The 17,256-nt window shown below is 37.7% G+C and overlaps 3 protein-coding genes across 3 annotated transcripts; 1 reads left to right on the plus strand and 2 right to left on the minus strand.

Annotated features, from left to right (window-relative positions):
• Positions 1–6: 6 nt before the first annotated feature.
• On the minus strand, positions 7–9,955 carry LOC114525395 (centrosomal protein of 152 kDa-like). The gene is made up of 27 exons (XM_028546723.1): positions 9,703–9,955; positions 8,990–9,049; positions 8,279–8,869; positions 7,782–8,064; positions 7,543–7,682; positions 7,123–7,323; positions 6,890–7,037; positions 6,609–6,700; positions 6,404–6,534; positions 6,121–6,319; positions 5,772–5,888; positions 5,502–5,588; positions 5,316–5,359; positions 5,072–5,167; positions 4,671–4,806; positions 4,332–4,511; positions 4,015–4,191; positions 3,560–3,844; positions 3,263–3,470; positions 2,979–3,115; positions 2,650–2,871; positions 2,274–2,570; positions 2,054–2,200; positions 1,733–1,930; positions 1,450–1,625; positions 1,064–1,245; positions 7–983 (listed from the first exon to the last, which is right to left on the minus strand). The coding sequence occupies exons 1-27, from the start codon at positions 9,736–9,738 to the stop codon at positions 73–75; spliced, it is 5,481 nt and encodes a 1,826-aa protein (XP_028402524.1). The 5' UTR covers positions 9,739–9,955; the 3' UTR covers positions 7–72.
• A 409-nt stretch (positions 9,956–10,364) lies between these two features.
• Positions 10,365–11,707, plus strand: LOC114525281 (transmembrane emp24 domain-containing protein 7-like). The gene is made up of 3 exons (XM_028546528.1): positions 10,365–10,641; positions 10,943–11,230; positions 11,315–11,707. The coding sequence occupies exons 1-3, from the start codon at positions 10,492–10,494 to the stop codon at positions 11,495–11,497; spliced, it is 621 nt and encodes a 206-aa protein (XP_028402329.1). The 5' UTR covers positions 10,365–10,491; the 3' UTR covers positions 11,498–11,707.
• A 31-nt stretch (positions 11,708–11,738) lies between these two features.
• On the minus strand, positions 11,739–17,185 carry LOC114525278 (tyrosine-protein kinase Fer-like). Its single transcript, XM_028546523.1, has 14 exons — positions 16,758–17,185; positions 15,555–16,003; positions 15,345–15,482; positions 15,115–15,237; positions 14,966–15,020; positions 14,815–14,885; positions 14,482–14,560; positions 14,288–14,371; positions 13,890–14,135; positions 13,605–13,790; positions 13,123–13,504; positions 12,789–13,010; positions 12,469–12,635; positions 11,739–12,340 (listed from the first exon to the last, which is right to left on the minus strand). Exons 1-14 carry the CDS (start codon positions 16,974–16,976, stop codon positions 12,176–12,178), a joined length of 2,586 nt encoding a protein of 861 aa, XP_028402324.1. The 5' UTR covers positions 16,977–17,185; the 3' UTR covers positions 11,739–12,175.
• Between the last annotated feature and the right edge of the window lie 71 nt (positions 17,186–17,256).

Below are 17,256 nucleotides of genomic sequence, written 5' to 3' on the forward strand. Positions count from 1 at the left end.
TAATTAAATTATCGTTAGCAACAATATTTACATCCTATGTCTATTATGTGACAAATAACAGTTATATATAAATTATTTGTTTGTTCTTTGTGAGTGCATGGTATATGAGAATGTCCCAGGGGAGTTGCTTGCTGGACTGAGAGGTTTTGAAGGCAACACATCCGCAACTGACCTACGTAATGATGACGTCGTTTTTTTAGAATTCCCAGTCTTTATAACAGGACGAGAGACTCCCTTGCTACTGGTTTGCGTTTCCCTTTTGGGTGAATGCGTTTCCCGTTTGGGTGAATGCGCGTCGTGTTTGAGAGAACGCGTGTTCTGCATTTTTTCATTCGTTGAACGTTTGTTTAAGTGTCTGTCACTGCCATCTCCGTCCCATTTATTTAACCGCACATCCCGTATCTTTCCATGCGTGTCTTGTACATTTTCATGCGTGGCGCGTCGACGTGAATGCGTTTCGCGTTCATTAAAATGCGTGCTCGCGCGGTGAAACTGTTCACGATTCGCAGTTCTCTCGCTTTTAAAATGTTCTGCCCTATGATGCGAAGCCTCGCTTGGCTTAGTATAATTCTCAACATTTTCAAATGTCCCTCCTGAATTGACAGACATCTCCGACTCAGCCCCCCGGGAATTGTCAGAACTTGACTGGCCTAGTAAGTCTATAACGGGGGGTAAGTCCAGTTGTAGACTCAAGTTAGAATCCATGGATTCAGTAGAGATACTAATACCTTTGCGAATTGATCCAAACTCTTCTCTGTCAGAATGTAGTCCAATATTTTTATCCTTGTGTTGAGTATCTCGGGTTCGCCCTCTTGGAGGTCTAGAACTAGTTTTAATGACGTCACGTCGTACAGGAGAACCTTTATCAGGGCGATAAGTGTTGGAGGGTGATACATTTCTACCGCGGGTTCTGATTGGATAAGGTTCAGCCTCCGGCAGCGATGATACATTTGTCAAAGTGGAATCGTGTGATTTTGTAGTTTCTGAAATAAAATAACAAGATAAATACTCCTACAAACACTATCGAAAAAACATTAGAAGAAAAAAGCACACAATAATCTACCATTTTTTTCTGCAGGTAAAATCAATCTTTCTTCCATAATCTTTATCTTGTCTTCATTACTTCTTGTCGGCAGATTATTCTTATAAGCTTCCTTATCCTCGTCCAAGATCTGTTTGAGACACTCCAGATAATATTTTCTCAGCTGGTTCGCCGTTGAATGTCTCTCCTTCATGACTTCACTTCTATGAGAACACAATAAAGTAGAATATACCCTTCAGAGATTGTCAGGCACTTCAATGATTCATGAAGACAGCGTACTGTAAAATACAACCTGAAATGGTTCTCCACGTTTGATATTTCTTTTCTATGTTGTTCGTTCAGTTAGACAACTAATTTTACTACATTACGATATCTGCGGAGATCTTACATAATCCTATATGAAGTACCTAATAGCTTTAGCAGCATTATTTCTCGTCTCGATGGCATGCTTCATCAAGTCTTCTTTGAGCTGCGCAGTGGTTGCAAGGTACTGCCGACGGAGCTCGTTCAGTTTCTCAAAGTTCGGACTATCATCAGAGATCTCAGTCATAGAGACCCAAGGCTGGTCGTGAATCAAATCAGTCTAGAGAAGAAGTGAAAACAGACTCTAAGTGAGGTCAACTCTCTGCCATGAAATCTTTAAACGTTAACTCATAAAACATAGGAAACTACAGTTTAGCCAAGAAATACCTGCGAAGCCTCATGATTTCTATCTTCCTCCTTGCGCACCAGAGTTTCACTGCACTCCCTTTGACTTTGTTTCAAATCATGTAGTTCATTTTGAAGATTTTCAATGTCCGTTTTGTATCGTTCTTTCTCGTTCTTAAGTTGTTCTTCCAGATGCTTTGTCTTCAACAACTTTTCGTTTTCTATTTGGAATATTCTTTCCTAAAGATGGAATGTTCGAACAAGAGAAATAGAGTGGATTTGTTTGATAATCCTGGAAATCCAGAAAAACAGAAAGAAACCAGATCTTCAGATTATATTAATATAATCTAGTATCTCTCGCACCTCGTTCTCACGCTGGATCTCATTCTTCAATCTTTCTCGTTCTTTTTCTAGTTTTTCTAAATGTTGTTCTTCCACGGCGATCCTCTCTTCCTCCTGCTCAGCTTCCCAGTCATGCCTTGCGCGCTCAAGACTAATTTGTAACTTCTCCTGGAAATACAACAACAAGTTAGGAAGAGATCATCATCGTCCCACAAGACCCAACGACGATCGGAGACTTTACCTTAAACTGGTACTCTAGTTTCTTGCGCGCATGCTCAACACCTTTCTCATATTTTTCACGCATCTGTCGACCCAAACCTTCGCGTTCATTTTGATATTTTTCACGATACGACGCTTCCAACTGCTCCTGTTGTTTTGCAAACTTCTCAGTCCATTCCTCTTCCAGCGCGGCCTTCTTTTCCCGCCATTTTCCTTCAATTTCCTCAACGATATTCTCGAGTTTATTTTGGTATCCAGTCTCCAGTTCTTTCAACTCTATTTCTCTCTCCTCTTGGGACTTCCTGCTGACATTGTCAAGCTAAAAAGCAGTGAGGTAAAAACAGAATATCGAGGTTTACCGTACGTCAGGAAAGTTCAAAAACCTGCAGCAACATTACCTCTGCCAAATGTTTAGTTTCCTCTTCTTTCAACTTCGTTTCATACTTCGTTTTCAGTTCTTCGACTGTGTCCAGAAGGTTTTTCTGGTGTTCCTCCAAAACTCGCTTTAGTTCAGTTTCTCGGAATTCTTTCAAGTTCGTAGAATACTGCGCTTCCAGGTAACTAAACGTCTTGTTCACGTCCTCTGAAGAACCAATGGATTTTCTTGAACGTGGCGATGTCTACGGCAAGAATAGGTGGAGGTTTCAGGCAGGCATTGAGGAAACTGAACGTCTACTTAAAACTAATGGAAACATTGCTAGTTCACAAAACATGTAACAAAACATACGTTCAATTCCTGTTTATTTAAGTTTAGTTCAGTGAGCCATTGTTTCTTGGCGTTAGAAAGGATTTGTTCCATTTCTTTGGCCTTATTTTCATTCCACGTTTCTTTGGCAGAGTGAAGCGACTTAGTGACTGCTGACTCTGAAAGAAAATAAGGAAGAGTTAGTCCAACTCTGGCGGCCAGATTTAGAAGTGCGCCTGAGGAAGAGAAACTACAGTTGCATTATATGAAGTATTTCGACCATAGGGTCGGAAGTTCTCCCATCCAGACAAAGCATTTGAACTAACCAATAGCCGAGTCTTTCTCTTTCCTCCAAGCTGCTTCAGCGAGATCCAAGGCTTCCTTCACGGCACTGTTCACCCTGTTTGTATGTTCGTTATTCCATTTTTCTTCTGCCAAGGACACTGCTCTATCGATTGCTTGTTGTTTCGCCTCCTCAACATCACCTAGCCATTTCTGCTTTTCCCTCGCGATGATGTTTGGAATCTCCAAGTCCTAAATTAACAGATATAAGAAAGATACTGCAACTGCTCTCTTTAGAGATCCTGTAAGCTCTCTGTACAAATGCACTTGAAAATAACCACCTTTTCTCTTTCCCATTCAGCTTTCGCGGCCGTCAAAGCCTCGCTTAAGCTTTCTTCTTTTTCTTTGAATATTTTCTCCCGACTTTCTTGTCCTTTCAACCATTCAATCTTCGCTTTCTTGACAGCAGAGAGTTCGGCTTCGTCCACAATCTTCGCTAACTCTTCTTCCCAGTTGCGTCTTGACTTTTCAATCTCACGCTCAATTTCAACTGCTTTCAACTTCCCCCATTCTTGACGAGCCGCGTTCATGTTCTCAACTTGCTCTTGCATCAGCTTCGTTCGTAACTTATAAGATAAAGGATTAAAAAAATCGTGTAGAAAGGTACTGTAGATTACTGAGTATTAGGATAAGAAGGTGAAGATGTATTTGTATATTGATTTACGCCGGGTAGTAAATGACAAAGAGGCTACATGTTAATATAACTAGGCTTCAAGAATATGATCCAAAAAATCACCTCTTCTAATCTCTGGTCAAATTCTCGTGTTTTTGTTTCCTCCCAATCATTTTTCAAGCTATTTATTCTTGCCTCCCACTCTTCTTCTTGTCCTGGTTTTCCATATTTCGCCAGCCACTCTCTCTCGGCCATACTCAAAGCATTCTCAATCGCTTCATCCCGATGTTTTTGCTGATCCTGGTAGGAGAACACGAAGCATTAAACTAAAGAAACGATTGTTTATCTATCTCGCGTCTATCAAAACCAGGCAATAAATTAAGATGAAGAGTAAACACAAGGGCCATAAGCACTTTTTTAAAACTAAAACTAACATCAACCTTATTCCAATCAATTTTGGCTATAGCGAGCTCAGTTTCAACATTATTCTTTATTCTCAGCTCCTCATTTTCCCGCCACGACGCCCTTTCCCTTTCCACGGTCTTTTCCGATTCTGTGGCGAGAGTTTGACGAAGTGCGAGCAGTTCGCAGGTTTTAGCTTCATCCCATTTGATCTTTTCCTTGAAATACAAATATTCTTGTAATTCCTTGTACAATTTACTCTCAAACGTCAGTAACGTGGAAGGACGGTGCATAGAACAAGCCCTCGGAATATCCACATTTGAAACAAACTTTTCATTAAGTAATAATAAATAGATATGCCGTTACATAGGTCTTACTTCCTTCATTTTTTCGCTTGTTTCTTTCTCACATCGTTCCCGGGTTTGTGTTTCAATCCATCGTGATTCTTCACTAAGTGCCACGTACGATTCCTTTACTTCATCTAATGCTGTTGTTTTTGTTTGAAGTTCATGTCTGTACGTTGATGAAACAAACACAAATGAATACAGAATGCCAGATCACTGCTAAGGTTGATGAAACACTCTCACTTACAGAGCACAGGGAGAGTCTGTATCAAGTCTGGGTATTAACACTTGGTGAAACTTATTACAGGGTGAAAATTTAAAATAAAACGCAGTGAAATAACAGACATTAATTATCCTGCATTGCAACAAACACTCCATTCTTGTTTATCGAGCACAAGTTGAGAAAATGAAGACGAACGCCTCTTCACACAAACCTTAGTTTAGCCAGCTCTTTTTCGTGTTCTGAGGCTAGTTGCTGTTTCATTTTACTCATAGCTTGATCATGAAACTCAAGACAAGATTGCCTGCATCTGACACGCACAAGAGAAACAAATAGAATAATGTTCAAAGAGGTAAGAAGAATCACTTTTACCCTGATTTTTTCTGATTGATTTTGACAGGAACGCTTGATACATTCAAAGAAAGAGTATTAAATGATGACACTAAAGTGTGACTTACTGTTCTACACTGCTCTGCCTGGCAGAATCATGGTCTCGAATCAACTGAAGAACAAAAAAAAAATTTTAAAAATGAAATTTGAACATGACTGAACCATCCCGATAAAAACGTCAGGTTTAGGAAAGTCACCGACCTCCCAAAGTACTCTTATATTAATCAAAATATTCATAGACAATTGTACACTACCTCCGAGATCTGAGTTTTTAATTGTACATTCATATTCTCCATCTCTCGTTCGTGTCTCTCACATTCCTCAAGTTTTACGCCTTGTTCCTTGACAATGAAAGGAAGAAGATTAAGCCATCGTTAGAGTCCAATGATTCATTCATATCAGAGCTTGATGTGACTTGTCATGGGAGTCTATCAAACACATTTCTCTATAGATACTCTCGTTTATACTGAACAGAATGATCCTGAGCCTTCTTGGAAGGAGTAAATGCAATCGCTCATGCCTACCTCAACTAAAGCGCAAAGATTTTGTATTTCATCGTCTTTCTTCTTCTCTCTCTCTTCAGGATTCCTGTTCAGATCCTCCAACTCCGAGATCTTCTTCTCCTGTTCCAAAACTCGTATCTTAAAATACCAACAAAGTTTGATAATTCTTGAGTTCGTAGTAATACATGCGGTTGACCGCCACACACTGCAACCACGCACGTAGCTATCACGTGCAAGAACGCAGCTATCACGTGCAAGAACCTTTTAGGGATTTTTCTTGGTGGTGGTCCACTTGGACAAGTGCTGTTGCTTTACGTCAGAATATCCCAAATATGCTCAATGTCCAATACAATAGATTTAAAGTAGCTACCTCCTGTTTCCTCACAAGCAACCCCATTCTTTCAATTTCGTTTTCTTTGGCGACGAGGTGTTTTTTAACTTCGTCAAACTGGACACGAAGTTGCTGTATCTCTTCTCGCTTCGTTCGATTGGATGCGAGGGAATGCTGGAGCTCTTTTTGAAGACCAACCAATGCTTCTTCTGTTGAAAATTTACTTTCCAAAAGCGTGCTGTTGGAAAACAAACAACAAAATGAGATGTTCATATCATGTAGCACATGCATGCATGGATGCAGCGGGTGAGATGAGACTCACGTTTGAGATGGTGTCCTCCACTGGTCCGCCTCCAAGTTTCGTCGCACACCATCGTTTGCGTCGCTCGTGAAACCCAGTTTGGACATCGATTCATAAATACGGAGTTGTTCTTTCATATCAGCAAGATCGCTCTAGCAAAAAGAAACAGAAAGAAAGCGTCAGACGAAGTTATTGTGTAAGCGGCGATGAGCTCTGAAATACGGACCTCCATTGCTTTGTAGTGTTCTTCTAAATCTTCCTTCTCGTGTTGGGTGAGACCAAGCTGACGTTGAAGTTGAGAGATCTCTTGAGTTGAACCTGAAGAAGAAACATAAAAAAGAAAACTAAGTTTGAATATAAGCTCTATCACTTCTAAACTGGCGCTTTTAAAAGACTACAGAAAGAAACTTGGACTAAATCACCAATATCATTTATAATAGATGCTAGCTCTACCATAACTAAAATATTGATTTATTCCTATTAGGAATAGCAGCCTGGTGGCGTTACCAGAATTTAACAATTCTTCATTTTGTTTCTGACTTTGTTCCAGGCTCTTTGTCAATCTGTTAACAGTCTCAGCTCGGTCCAGTCTCACGCGATCAGACTCTTTTCTTGCTTCAACAAGTTCGTCATGCAAACGTTTCGATTCTTCATCCTGATTCAGGATAGAGGAAAAATAAACTTCAGCAACCAAACGAATTATAACCAACCCACGATACCTTCTGTTGTAACTGTATTACCTTCCACGTCAACGAATTATTCACATCGTCAAGTTTCTGTTTAAGACGAGCAATGTCTTCGTCGTATCTTTTCTTGGTTGCCATGACAACGTTCTCGTGTTGTTCACGTGCACGGGACAAGGATTCGGATTTCTCTAACTCCATGAGCTGCTGATGAAGACTTTCAATTGTTTTTTTCGCAGATTCCAACTCAGACTCGATCTAAGTTGATTAAAAATATTTCAATGTGGTTGCTGTATAGTTTGTAAAAAAGAAATTTTCTTTTTGTTTGTAGACGTCGATTGTCCTGGTTAGTCTAGTCTTGAGAAGGACTGTTGACTGAGGTTTCGACTGCCTTTCGCGTTAGTCGTCTTCAGTGTTGTTTCCAAATTCATGTGGTGAGAGCTCAAATTATACCTCACCATTTTTCTATAACCTCACCTCATTTCTTTCATTATGCATTCTTTCTTTTTCCAACTCAGAATTTTGAACTTTTTCTTCCAGTTCATCCATCTCCTGTTTTCGACCTGTCGCTATCTCTTGCGCATGCTGCAAACTTGACGCCATTCCATCGCGTTCACCTAAAAATAACGAGCAAAATAAACAAGCGACTTGAGAGAAGATTATCAGGGACGACTATCAATGAAATATATCATACACCATGTTTGTACATACAGTACCTTTCATCAATGCTAGCTGATGATTCAGAACTCGTATCTGTCTTTCATAATCTTTTTCCTTGCGTTGCAACTCATTTGTGACCTCCTCAAGCTTCCGTTTGCGCGCACGATGAAGAATTTGCAACTGAGCCAGTTCAACAGTTGAGGGTGATACAGAAGTATGACCTAATAATGCCTCGTTTTGAATTGCCTCATGTTGTGACTCTGTGACTTGAAGATTCTCTCCTCTCTTGTAATGAACCTTGAAGTCATCAATCATATCTGATCCTGTGTCTGTGACATTCTAAGAAAAGAAAACACCACATGGTTCACTATGGGACACGTCATGCCATTAGCTCTTGTTTGAGGAGATCCTCTGAATACATTACTTGATATTACGTTTAATGCATGTTGTTGAGGGAAGTATAATATTATATACTTGTGTCTTGTATAGTACAAAGACTTCCTAAGGTGACTGTCATCCAGTAATGAATGTCTGACTGAAGATGTTTGATTACCTGCAGTAAGTTTGGTAGATTTTCTGGTTTCGTATAAACAACCTGGTTGAAGTTTTCATCATGTTCTGGGTATCCTGTTACACCATAATAACCAGCATCTTCATAACCACCATAATATTCATCACCATCACTCACCACTGGATCATCACCAGCATGGTATGTATAACGTCTTTGATGCTCATCATTATCCTTGGTAAACCCACCTTGACCCTGCATGTAACCATAACTACCCTCATGGTAACCCCTAGGCAATGATTCTGCAGATGGATGAAGATGACTAGTTGATGATTGGGGATGGTATGGGCTATCTGGCGGCGGACTGGTTGTAAACCTTTGAATGAATTCTTCACCACGACGTGTTAGAAGCATGGATATCTTATTCATTTGTGGGTAACCAGGTTGTATGTGTGATGATCCTACCATGTGTACGTCTTCTGTTTTATTGGAGTGTTGCCGTTCACTTGATTGGTCAGACACAAAATCATGTGTTTCATGGTCATTGGTAGAACCACTATGATGCGGGGATGTGAATGAAATATTGTCGTCATCCAGGAGGTCATCAGGTAGTTCGTTAGTGAGCAGTTCATGAAGCTAAAGAAATGTGCGAAGCATTTAAAATTAACCCTAGACTTGCAGCAATGATCCACTGACCCAACAAACAGCATAAAACTATTATACAAAAGTGGAAGAAGTGTCATCATGCATTCAGACCTCACGTTCCCTTTCTGCATCTTCTTTATTAAGCTGTTCTTCCTCGTCATCCCCTAGACCCTGACATGACATGGAAAACAAAACAACACAATGATGACATAAGTTTCCATGTTCATAAAAACTTTGATAAAAAAATACAGAACAAGATTTTTTGAAGCTAAAATTTCAATAACAGTCACGAGTATTTGTTTATATTTTCTGCAAACTTTAGGTTGTGGTGTGAGCGTGTTTTAAACTAATCGCTAATTATATAAGCCCATCACTGAATAACATGTTAACATACAGTACGCAAAGACAATATATCTGTGTTTCACAGATACAAAGATAAAAATCTCAACAGATAATATTGTACCCTGCGTTTCCAGCATCAGACATTAGAATTTAGAGTCGACACAAACATCAAATAACACTGTTAAATGGCCAGTGTTTACAAGAAGCTAACCATAAAATACTCCATATAAACAGACATTAATTCATTCTATTTGGCAGCTTTTTTACAACTTGTTGAAAATAGGACACACTACTGACACTAGCTAGAACTGTATGTATATAAAGAGTAATAAAGAAAAGTAGATATTGCTCACACAATTTCATATAAATATTGTTTATGCTTAAATGAAAATACGTAAATGTAACATAGATAAAATATTACGTTTCTTCCGGATACTATAAAAGCGTTAGTGAATTAATAATTTAACACATAATGATTATACCTGCACGTCGAAGTTCACTTGGCTCAGACCTGTCATCTTTCGGTTGCGATTAAAAGTACTTCTTGACGAGTTTCAATCCAATGTTTCATCTTTAGAGCACAATCGGGTATTTATCTTACTCCAAACGTTAAATCAGTTGCTCATTTTATGCATTAAAGGATCAAAAACATTGCAAATGTTAGACAACATAATAATGGTGAGCAGGCAGCCATATTAATCTGGTTGTCTGAACTTCGCGCTTTCTTGCGTCACGCACGGAGCACGCAGCACGGACCAATCAAAAACGAAATATTTACAACATTGGGTTTTTTATCGAAACTTCAAGTACTTCGCTATAATTCATATACAACCTAGAAAGTTTTGGACAAGTTAATACTCATTTACTGTAACTTATTCCGACTGTATGATAAGAGGGCTCCAGCCTTATTAAAAACATTCGCGGCTTTGAAGTCGTCAAAGTACGATTCGCCAAAATCATGATAAACCCAGATCGATATAAACAGCCCCTAAACCTCTACCACCGCATTTTCACGGCACTTCCACCGCACCTTCACCCCCAGGTGCCCAGAAGTAGGTGTGTCTGGTGGTCTGGCCATTATGTGAGACGTGGGGAACGTAGGGGATTTCAGGGTCCTCTATAAGCGAAATTAGGATATTCAGGGTGACGGACTTGACTGGAACTGGTGTGTAATTCCGCCACGTTTCGTTTGTAAACTTTGAGTATTTTGCAAACTTTTGTGTATATTTTCTCCGCAAGATATTTATGTTTTCATAAAGAAGAAGCCGACAATGTATTTACGTATATCTATAGTGTTTATATGCAACATTTTGGTGTTTATGACGAGCGCGACTGAGCTAACATTTGAACTGGAAGATAATGCAAGACAGTGTTTTCATGAAGTTGTGAAAAAAGGAACCAAAACCACGTTAGAATATCAGGTTTGTAGCTCATACACACAATTTGTTTACGTCCGGTACTCAGTCAATCTTTCTTGAGTTTATTTGTAATACGAAAACAATTATTAACATCATTTTACATGTTTCAAAACCAGATATACAAAGATTTTAAATTGTTAATAAAATGGTGTCTTTTAATAGTTAGCATCATTAATCATTAGACTAGAAATTTGACCATGTCTGCTATAAAAGTATTTACCCTGTCAAGTTTTTGGGGGTGATGAAACAGCAAAAGTAGTAGATGCTTAGTAAATAATTTCATACCATAATCTGATATCCACAGGTAATCAGTGGTGGACAATATGATGTGGATGTCCTGTTAACTGGACCAAATGGTAACACTCTATATGATGAAAGAAAGAAACAATATGATAGCTACACATTTACTCCTGACAAAGAAGGAGAGTATGTGTTCTGCTTTAGTAATGAGTTCTCAACATTCACACACAAAGTCGTCTACTTTGACTTCCAAGCTGGTGACGAGGAACCCAAATGGAGGAATACAGGAGATGAAAATACAGCATTAACTTCCCTTGAGATGTCATCGGTGACCATGCATGAATCATTGAAGGTAGGTTGTTAAAGATTATCAAGCTAAATGTAACCATCAACCTTGGACAATAAATTGTACTGTTATCATATTGATTTTTATTAGATTGTTGTGGATTATCAAACTCATCATCGTCTTCGTGAAGCAACCGCCCGTGACAGAGCGGAGTATCTTAATGAGAGAGTTCAATATTGGTCCATTGGTGAATCTATTCTCATTATAATCCTGAGCATTGGACAAGTTTTCGTACTGCGTAGATTCTTTGCAGAGAAAAGATCAAATATCTAAAAATATGTTGAAATAAAAACAAACTAATATCTGAAGACTAGTTATAAACATCTTTCAGCTGTGATGATGAAACATTGATCACTGTTATTTTATCAGCTGAAAAGTGTTCCAAATAAGTGTGATAATAAAAACCTCGACTCCATTCTAGTCTTCTTCCAGTAAAAATAATGTATGACAACACAGAATAATACATTGTTTATGAATGTGCATGTTTTTGTAAAAATTACGTATATAATTATTACAAACACTTTTTGTGCTTTTGATCTAATTAATGTGTCACTAGTGAAGTAGATGTGTTCTGTAGAATAAATATGACACAGAATTCCCTCAAGAATAGATCTTTATATAAATATATAAAGATATCTCCTTTCTGGTAGTCATGTTGTAAGAGCCATTACTGAACTAAGCAAATGACCATGCAAAACTGATTTTGACATACATTTGCCATTTAGTTATAAACTTAGAAATGGAAAAATTGAAAATGTTTCTGCAGAAAGTATGTGTTCTGTGGTTGGTCTGAATTCTATAAAATATTATACTATATTACAAATACCCTCCCAGATACAAGCAAGCTATGCTTGGGAAGTCTTTTTAAACTCTTACTTAAAATACATAGACTTGACCTAAATTCTAAAAAGTGAATTTAAAAAGTCACTGTCATACCCACGAGACTCAGTATTACCCAATTAATTTTATCTGTTGTAGCTTAGCAAGAACAGTGCGAAATTGTGGTCGATTTCTAGGTTCGTATTGCCAACACTCCTTCATCAGCTCATAGATACTTGCAGGTGTTCCCATAGGAGGGGGCATGCGATAACCACGGTCAACCTGCTCCCTGGTCTCCTATAAAATACAACAGTGATCTAGAATGATTGGGTCAATGTTTTATACCATGTTAAGGTGTTATAGTGCACTGAAATCTCCTGACTCTGTTCTCATTGATAAAGCTAATATTTAATAGACACTGTTACCTTATTTCCCATCCCTGGGTAAGGTGTGTTACCAAGCGAATATGTCTCCCATAAAAGAACACCAAAACTCCACACATCACTTGCTGAAGTGTACTGTGTAAAGTTCAGGGCTTCTGGTGCTGTCCACTTCACGGGGATCTCGCGCATGTTTGAACATTCGTAAAAATCTGGAAATGCAGAAATGGAGAAGAGTGAAAGAAACTCAATTACTTAACCTGATCAAGCCATGCTCCCACCACAGAATCATTTAAATAAACAAAAAACAGTTCAGTCTACCAAGAGAACAATAATACAATCTCTGTCAGCAACTGATAACAAACCTGTTTCTCTAGACATGCCAAAATCAGAAATCTTCAGCACATTCATTTTGTTCAAAAGACAGTTCCTGGCTGCTAAGTCTCGATGAATGCAACCCTTACTCTCCAAATAATCCATGCCTTTGGCAGCATCAATGCCATATTGGAGTAATTCTTTTGGTAGAATTCCACTGCCATTTTTGCGAAGGTGGTTCAGAAAGTCACCTCCTGACATCAGTTCCATTACTGTGTAAAAAATATTAGGTCATATGTGTTGTTCTCACATATTACAACAATGGATATTGTTGAGGAATCTCAAAGGACCAATTAACATCACAAACACAAACAACAAACTTACCAATATAAACTGGATCTTGATCAGTAGCAATTCCAATCAATTTCACAATGTTTGGATGGTCATATTGGGCTAGAATTTCTGCCTCCTGCAAAAACTTTGCTTTGATGGTTTCTATGACATTATCTCTGCATGTTTTCACTGCAACTTCCTCACGACTGTCCTGCAATCTTCCTTTCATCACATCACCAAAATGGCCTCGTCCTAGTTTACTTTCTATTACTATATTGTCATGATTCAAGTTCCTTCCAATAGATTTTGGCCGCAGTATTGGATTCTTTAGAATAGCACTGCTTTTTCTGGTTACAGCGCATTGGTGCTTCTTATGGAAGTCAACAAGATGAGTCACTGTAGAGTAAGACTCACCCTCTAGACGGAATTTACCCTAAATAAATAAAACATGCAGAAAATAATTGTCAACTTTAGAAGTGTAAATAATTTTGAAGAGTGAATGTTTGTCATTCAATTTGTGGAATCATCTTTACCGATTCATCTTGCTGTATAATAAAATGTCGTACAGTCCCCCATCTCGCAGACAAGACATAATTTCCTGGTTTCTTGTTGCTCTCTCTTACTAAATAGTCACCTTCATCTTTGAGCAAAGCTTCGGCATCCACTCTGGATATTGTACCATGGTACCAAAGTTCGTCATAAAGAGGCACCTCTACAGGCTAAATGAAGAAAAAAGACTGATATTGGATTGTCTTTGACACACATGTTGACTATATCCTATATTTTAATGACAGTTCATAATCTCAAAGAGTTCAAACCTCGTCATAATCAGCAGGATCATCATCCGTGTCATCATCTGGGCCTGTGTCTACGGGTGTAACAGGCAAAGGTCTATTGTGACTGTTCATTCCATCAGGGCTTGGCCCTGGATTCCAGTCATGATTATTTGCACCATTATATGGAGTATCTTTCTTAGGGGGTGGGATAGGTTTGGAGAAAAGTTTGTTCAAACGTTGCAATGTCCGTCCTGGTTTACTTGTTGCATCGGGGGTATCACATGACTCCTAGAAACACAATAACATGTCTCAACTATTACTCTACCCTCTTTATACTCTACACAAACATTTGTGCATATAGCCATCTATATCTGTTGAAAAATCTTGAAAAAAATTGCGATTCTTGAATAAATGAATGGAAAAATAAATGATGCACTTACTAAGCTGTTTGACAGCTGTAGGTCAGACCATCTGAGTTGTGGATCTCCATTTTCCAAGGCATAGCTAATAATCTCTCGCTGGGCCTTGGTAGAATACAAGAAATATTCATCATTTCAATATTCCAGGAAAGCATACATTCTACTAATTGTTTTGGTAATGACCAAGACAGAACCAAGACAGTATAGCCACCTACCAGTGCTTTTTCATTGGTACAACTCAGCTCTTTCAATTCACGAGACAACTCGCTCACTGCCATTTGCTTTACGAATAGACTATAGAGGAAAATCAATTTGCATCAGTTTCAAATTAATCATTATAATCGCAGAGAGTCAATGATGTAGGTATTTGGTTTTGGCCAAAGATGAAGAAAATCTATAAAATAACAAAGCACTTTGTTCCCAGTGATTGCCAAGAATAGCAATCACCAATGGTCAGTGATCTCTGTCAACCCTAACATGAAATGCATCTGCATGGTTACCATTAAAAAACATCTGTTGCTGGTGATCTTTTTAAAATGCTTACTCACTTGCTCAAATTAGAACTTGATGATTCCTTGACTTGCAGCAACATCTGTTTTGATGTTTGATACTCTGAACTCTAAATAATGTTTTCATTTAGAAACAGTCAATATCTAAATTAAAAAATAGAAAGATGGTAATTAAATTTTCAAATCTTACCTTCTCATTTAACTCTGTTTTTGTTTCTGTAACAGTTTTTTCCAATAAAGTGTTTCTAAATTGATGTGAGAAAAATCAGCTTATATTCTTACCATTAAAATGAGTGGTTGTTAGGAATTTATAGATTTTGTAGCTAGCAGTAAACTTACTTTGATTTGAGTTGCTCTATTGTCAAGTCATTCAAAGCAATTTCATTCTCCTGCAGATCAGTTTTTGTGATGTTTAATAATGTCTCATCAAATTTGTAGCAAGTCTGTGGTTCATATGCGACCCTTGAGATGGTTTAAATAGTTACAGGTCAATTGATATCGGATAGGAATATATATTTTTCTATAAATATTTAGTATAGGGATGATTATACATCACACAACAAACCTACCCTTTATTGACTATAAATGGTTCATATGGATTTTCATCACTGATTTCTTCTATTGTAGATGTTATGGCATCGGAAAATCTTGCATATTGTTCAGAACATTCTTTTAAATGTTGAGTTAATTCATTCATTATACTTTTCCTAAAAGTGAAATAGGAAAAATCTTTTTCATGTACATCCTAGGACGACTTCAGCGGCAAAATTTCTACTCACCATTCTGCAACTAAATCTTGTTTCACATTTTGCAATGAATTCAAAAGGTTTGGGAGAATTCCTGATTCATAGTGAGTTTGATGTGTTGTTGCTGCACTTAGTGCCAGGACATATTCATTGTGGTTTTGATAAAGCTTCAAGGAAGCTTTTTTGAACTTATCCTGTTTAGTTTTATCAGCTTTTGCTTTTTGTCCTTCCAATTTTTGTTTAGCATTTTCAACTTCTTCAGCATGTTGTTTGTATGTGGCCCTCAGTCTGCTTTCTTGATCGCAAACTGTTTTTAACTCACTGTCAATACGAAATCTGTGGTTTTTATACTGTTTATGTGCTTCTTTCATATGTGTCAACAGTTTTTCAAGTCGAGGAATGAAAGATGTTGTATAATTTGAGGCTAGCTGACTAAACAGAGCTGTAACTTGAATGCATTCTGAGTAAAATACTTTCCAAATCTGCAAAAGAGAATATTCAGTCAATCATGCCTAAAAATTCCTTTGAAAAGTTAGTTTTTTATCTAATTTGATGTGCTAGTTGAGACATGACTAGTTAACAGGTTTGCTTGCTAAAGATCATTTCTACTGCATGATTTAGATCTAAATAGCCGGAAAAACAACTTCACTTGTCATGGTGCATCAATATACAACACAGAGAAAGGAAGTTGTGATTTTTTTTGGCAAATCTGCCATGTCACGAGGAATTATATATCAACTATTCTAAAAAGGATTATTGGAAAACTTTTAATCTGGTAAACAGAGAAGTGAAAATTAAATGTTTGACAAATAGATAATTTGTTTACAATTCACGCAGAGAGTGTAAGGAGTCAGAATATCATACTAGGTCTCATCGTTTTGGTTTGCTAGGCTTTCAATGAATGGGAATAAAAATTTCCGGGCTTAAAATAAGGCAAAGCAATTAAATGATGTAAAGGTGAAATCTTGAATTAAAATCCTGTCTTTTTCCCGTTTGTATTATTAAACTAAATTAGTAATTGAAAACTTTAACTCGGAGTCTCTTGAAATGAAGCCAACTATTAACTATTTACACGAGGATATGTGTAAGAACAGTTTTGCTTTTCATAACCCATTTTGGTTTTATATATGTGCCGTATCTGACGATGGAAAAACAAATATTATTTTACTTTCACAGTTAATTAACTTACTTGCCTACAGTCTGTATCACAAAGATCATGCACACTTAAATATTTACCTTGACAAATGGACTGTCTTCATCTAAACCAAATTTAGTGATATCACTAGAGGAATTTAACTTCTGAATCCCATTGACGTACTGTTCTATGATGTGAAGTTGCTTCGTTGCATATGCTTTTAGATTTTCAATAGTTTTAATTTCACCCTCGCCCAAATTTACCAAGAAATGATGCGATTCGTCGCCCACCAAAGAACTCGCAAAACTTAGATCAGGCATTATTTGAAGAGCGTCGTCTTGATTGATTCTAGGAAACTAAAGATCAGTTACTCGAGATCATTTGATGATACATAACACTCGTAGAAAGAGTTTCAATTCAATGTATAATCTTTTATTTAAAGTGTTCTAATTGCGGTTCGTTGTTCGTCGAGGAGAGTGCGGAATCCGGGAAGTGAATTCGTCATTCTTACATGAAGTGTTTCGCATGAATAACACATGACGTTTGTGTCGTTTTTGGAATCTTGAAATGTTCGCAAAAACAACCAATTAGAAATAAATA

The sequence above is a fragment of the Dendronephthya gigantea genome, unplaced genomic scaffold (genome assembly GCF_004324835.1).
Source record: "Dendronephthya gigantea isolate DGI-Jeju-01 unplaced genomic scaffold, DenGig_1.0 000034F, whole genome shotgun sequence".
Classification (NCBI taxonomy): domain Eukaryota; kingdom Metazoa; phylum Cnidaria; class Anthozoa; order Malacalcyonacea; family Nephtheidae; genus Dendronephthya; species Dendronephthya gigantea.

Coding starts and splice junctions, on each gene's coding strand:
- LOC114525281 (XM_028546528.1), top strand. CDS start 10,492: ATGTATTTACGTATATCTATAGTGTTTATATGCAACATTTTGGTGTTT. Junction 10,642..10,942: donor AAACCACGTTAGAATATCAG/GTTTGTAGCTCA, acceptor TGATATCCACAG/GTAATCAGTGGTGGACAATA. Junction 11,231..11,314: donor CCATGCATGAATCATTGAAG/GTAGGTTGTTAA, acceptor GATTTTTATTAG/ATTGTTGTGGATTATCAAAC.
- LOC114525278 (XM_028546523.1), bottom strand. CDS start 16,976: ATGCCTGATCTAAGTTTTGCGAGTTCTTTGGTGGGCGACGAATCGCAT. Junction 13,505..13,604: donor TTATACAGCAAGATGAATCG/GTAAAGATGATT, acceptor TTATTTATTTAG/GGTAAATTCCGTCTAGAGGG. Junction 13,011..13,122: donor TCAAGATCCAGTTTATATTG/GTAAGTTTGTTG, acceptor TTTTTTACACAG/TAATGGAACTGATGTCAGGA.
- LOC114525395 (XM_028546723.1), bottom strand. CDS start 9,738: ATGACAGGTCTGAGCCAAGTGAACTTCGACGTGCAG. Junction 2,201..2,273: donor AACTAGAGTACCAGTTTAAG/GTAAAGTCTCCG, acceptor TTGTATTTCCAG/GAGAAGTTACAAATTAGTCT. Junction 1,246..1,449: donor AATGCTGCTAAAGCTATTAG/GTACTTCATATA, acceptor GTGTTCTCATAG/AAGTGAAGTCATGAAGGAGA.